The sequence below is a fragment of the Protomyctophum parallelum genome (assembly GCF_964188405.1).
Source record: "Protomyctophum parallelum genome assembly, chromosome: 1".
Taxonomy (NCBI): domain Eukaryota; kingdom Metazoa; phylum Chordata; class Actinopteri; order Myctophiformes; family Myctophidae; genus Protomyctophum; species Protomyctophum parallelum.
In genome coordinates this window covers 107262340-107266569 of record NC_139697.1, presented here as the reverse complement: position 1 = coordinate 107266569, position 4230 = coordinate 107262340, and the positions used below count along the sequence as shown (strand labels likewise).

General features: G+C 50.4%; 1 protein-coding gene across 1 annotated transcript in view; it reads right to left on the bottom strand.

Moving 5' to 3' along the window:
• Nucleotides 1-4012, bottom strand: part of sipa1 (signal-induced proliferation-associated 1) — a gene marked incomplete at its 5' end in the record, with an annotated part of 89161 nt that extends 85149 nt beyond the window's left edge. Inside the window, 5 exons of the mRNA XM_083761897.1 lie at nt 48-220; nt 1290-1507; nt 2262-2621; nt 3476-3814; nt 3938-4012. Of these exons, the coding sequence (XP_083618023.1) occupies nt 48-220; nt 1290-1507; nt 2262-2621; nt 3476-3814; nt 3938-4012 (1165 nt within the window). The remainder of the gene's footprint in view (nt 1-47; nt 221-1289; nt 1508-2261; nt 2622-3475; nt 3815-3937) is intronic.
• Between the last annotated feature and the right edge of the window lie 218 nt (nt 4013-4230).

The following is a 4230-nucleotide window of genomic DNA, read 5'->3' as shown; positions in this document are numbered from 1 at the left end:
ATAGTATATTGTAGTTCTATGGGTATTGTAGTTCTTTAGGTACTAACCTTTCATATAGAAGTACTTCTTGTAGTAACACGCCCCCAGGTCAGCGTGCTCTATGAAGTAGGAGCTCTTGCCTGCCCTCTGCTGGACGTGGTGACTCTCGCGCGGCTCCTCCAGAACGCTCACCGCGTCGTTGGGGCTGCGCAGGCTGCTCCACAGGCCACGCCTCCCCTTCCTGCCCGGGACACGCCCCCCAGACGACCAGCCTGGATAGAGAGGCAGGCAGGCAGACAGACAGGCAGGCAGGCAGGCAGGCAGGCAGGCAGGCAGGCAGGCAGGCAGGCAGGCAGGCAGGCAGACAGTCAGACAGAAAGACAGACAGACAGACAGACAGACACTTTATTAATCCCGATTCTAAAAAAATGTTTCTAAATCCTGAGTTTTCTGAAAAACCCTACACGTTTCTATGTCAGTGGTTCTCACAGGGTTAAACCCTATGTTTCTATGTCAGTGGTTCTCACAGGGTTAAAACCTCATGTTTCTATGTCAGTGGTTCTCACAGGGTTAAAACCTCATGTTTCTATGTCAGTGGTTCTCACAGGGTTAAAACCTCATGTTTCTATGTCAGTGGTTCTCGCAGGGTTAAAACCTCATGTTTCTATGTCAGTGGTTCTCACAGGGTTAAACCCTATGTTTCTATGTCAGTGGTTCTCACAGGGTTAAACCTCATGTTTCTATATCAGTGGTTCTCACAGGGTTAAACCTCATGTTTCTATGTCAGTGGTTCTCACAGGGTTAAAACCTTATGTATCTATGTCAGTGGTTCTCACAGGGTTAAACCTCATGTTTCTATGTCAGTGGTTCTCACAGGGTTAAAACCTCATGTTTCTATGTCAGTGGTTCTCACAGGGTTAAAACCTTATGTATCTATGTCAGTGGTTCTCACAGGGTTAAACCCTATGTTTCTATATCAGTGGTTCTCACAGGGTTAAACCTCATGTTTCTATATCAGTGGTTCTCACAGGGTTAAACCTCATGTTTCTTTATCAGTGGTTCTCACAGGGTTAAACCTCATGTTTCTATATCAGTGGTTCTCACAGGGTTAAACCTCATGTTTCTATATCAGTGGTTCTCACAGGGTTAAACCTCATGTTTCTATGTCAGTGGTTCTCACAGGGTTAAACCTCATGTTTCTATGTCAGTGGTTCTCACAGGGTTAAACCCTATGTTTCTATATCAGATCCACGAGCTTGTAGATCTGCTATTTTTTTCAACAGCTTAAAAGTATAACATAATCACCAAACGTCCTGATTGGATAAAACCTACCTAGCCCCGCCCTCTCCTCTCCGCCCATCTCGTTCCTGAAGTGCGGGCAGCTGAGCAGCATGTCGTTGTCGTTGCCGTCGCCTTCGTCCAGCAGAAGGCTGGACTCCGCCTCCTCGTTAGCGCTCGTTAGCGTGGCTCCGCACATGCCGCCCTGCACCCCCCCCACCGCCGGAGACGAGGAGGAGGAGGGCGCCCCCTGGTGGAGAGTACGAGAGGTGTTAAACGTCATCCTTGCATTTTAGGTTTGTTTCAAAGGACTTACCAAATTACTCCAATCATTATTAAAACACAATCAGTGCCGGGATTCCTTCAAAATAGGAGCCGGGAAGAAAACATGACCGCTTTTACTCTGAAACCTGATCTTTTGTGGCCAGATGTAATTTCCTGGGGTCTAGAAGGACTATAGTAAATAATACAACAAATAAATCGCTATGAAAGTGTGTAAAAAATACATATTTAGCCTTTGAAAAAAAAGTCCTTTAATCAGACCAGTGTGTGTCCAGTGGAAACCTCGTATGAATCTGATCTCAGGTCAGAATGGGTTAACTCTCAAACTTTTTCCACAAAAACAATCAGTTGGAGTCCAGCAGTTAAAGGTATATTCAGTGATTTCACTTAATTCAAATATCACTTATTTTTTTGTTTTGTTGTGATAATTCTCTCTACTATAGAGTGTGCTGACCATATAAGGAGTTCCTCCCTGTCCCCCAGTTAACCCCTGGGGGGGTCAAAAAACCTTAGGTTTCGTTTTTGGCTCTCTGTCCTGATTGGATGAAAGGCCCAGCCAAAAACGAAACCTAAGGTTTTTTGAGTGAAATCACTGAATATACCTTTATTTGCCCGGGGTTTATTTAATCCATTAAATAAATGTGCCCAGCGATTTATAGCAGTGTGGGCGGAGAGTGGGCGGAGCTTAATGATGACGATGATGATGATGATGTCACACTAACCTGAGAGAGGGGGCGGAGCTGCGAGGCGGCCGACGCCCCCGACGTGATGTTCTTCTTCCTGCCGATTGTGGATTGGTCGCGGTTGGAGGCGGAGACTTCCGTCAGGTCCAACAGGATGCTCTGGACGTCGTAGTGGGCCAGGTTCCTCACCCAAGCCCCTCCCCCCTCCAGGAGGGGGGGCCCGGGGGGCGGCAGGGGGAGGGGCTTGGCCTTCCGGCCCAGACCTTCGGGTTTGGGAGGTTTGGCGGGCTTCGGGGATTCGCCCGTCGTCGTAGCGGAGGCTACGGGGGGGGCCGAGGTGGGGGCGGGGCCGGCAGAGGCCACGCCCCTGAAGAAGGCGTCGGGCTCTGGGGGCGTGTCCTGGACGAGGGGGAGGAGTTAGTTTAGTTCAGTCGGTTCTCCAAATCGTGGTCCGGGGACCCCCAGGGGTCCTTGAGGGAGTTCCAGGGGGTTCTCAGGTAAATGATAGTTATGTTAATTTCTACACTCTCAGAGTTAAATTAACATTGATTTTACAATATAAATTGGGGGTCCCAGGGATATAAATGCTATTAAATGGGGGTCCGTAGACTAATGCATGTCAAACTGGGGGTCCTTGAAATTAAAATGCTTGAGAATCACTGCTAGAGCCGTAAAGATCTTCTCTTATGGGGGTCCCTGGCATATCTGTTCAGATGGGGGTCCCTGGCATGTCTGTTCAGATGGGGGTCCCTGGCATATCTGTTCAGATGGGGGTCCCTGGCATGTCTGTTCAGATGGGGGTCCCTGGCATGTCTGTTCAGATTATTTTCGCTCCTATGCCACCAAAATGTGGAACGCCCTACCAACAGTCATTGAGACATGTGAAACCCTTGACTCCTTCAAAACCGCTCTTAAAGTGCACCTATGGACAGCTGCAATTCGAAACTGGCCCCCGTAAAATCTGAATCCCCTTTCCCCTCACTGTATATGTATCTTTTCCCTTTTTACCTCCTTTATGATGAATTCCTGTTCTGTTCTTTAACTACATAGAAGTGTCTATTTGTACGTCTCTAAATGTTTTGATGAATTGAACATGGTGGACCCTGTTGTAAACGAGTGTAATGCTTAATTGGGTCGTCCACTCACAGTTAACAGTCTTTGTATTGAGTTTGTGCTTGAAATGTACTGTAAATTCTGCAAACTGTTAATACATATTTCAATCAATGAATAAATAATGAATAGATTCTAATCACCTGGAGCCCCAGGAGCAGGAAGGGGTCTTTGAAGCGGTCGGGGGAGCCCAGGAGGACCAGGGGTCCCTCGGGGGTCTCATACGGATGGGGGTGTCTCTCCAGAGACGAGAGGGTCTCACACTGATGGGGGTGTCTCTCCAGAGACGAGAGGCTGCCGTACTCGCGTCGATGCAGCAGCGCCCTCCCCCCTCCCCCTCCCCCCCCCGGGGTGGTGGGGCCCCCCCTCGACGACTTGTCCCCGCCGTGGGGGGTCGCTTTGCCCCCCAACGAGGAGGAGGAGGAGGAGGTCACGTCGACGGGCCCTTCCGATTCGCCCAAAGTGACGTCACTGTTGCTGCGCTGCATCGAGAGAGCGGAGCGCAGGCTGAGGCCCCTCCCCCTCCCACCCCCCTCCTCCCCCTCCTCCTCCTCGGCCCCCCCTCCCCCCCCCTCGCTGTCCCGCCGGGTGGGGGGCCACTCCACCACGCCCAGGGTGGCGATGGGAGGCCGCGCGCCCGGGCGCCGGAACTTACGGATGAAGAGGTCGTCGGACTGCATGACTTCCTGTGGGCGGTGCTACACCACTTCCTGTAGGCGGAGATATATATATATTTTTTTAATCCACGCTGGTTTTAGACGAGAGGCCTCTAGGACCAGGCTTCTGGTCTCTGGACCTGGTCTGGACCTGGTCTCTAGGATCAGGCTTCTGGTCTCTGTTCCTCTGCTGAGGAAACTCTTCCTCAAAGAAAACCTACAGGACTAAATCCTCCTTAAAA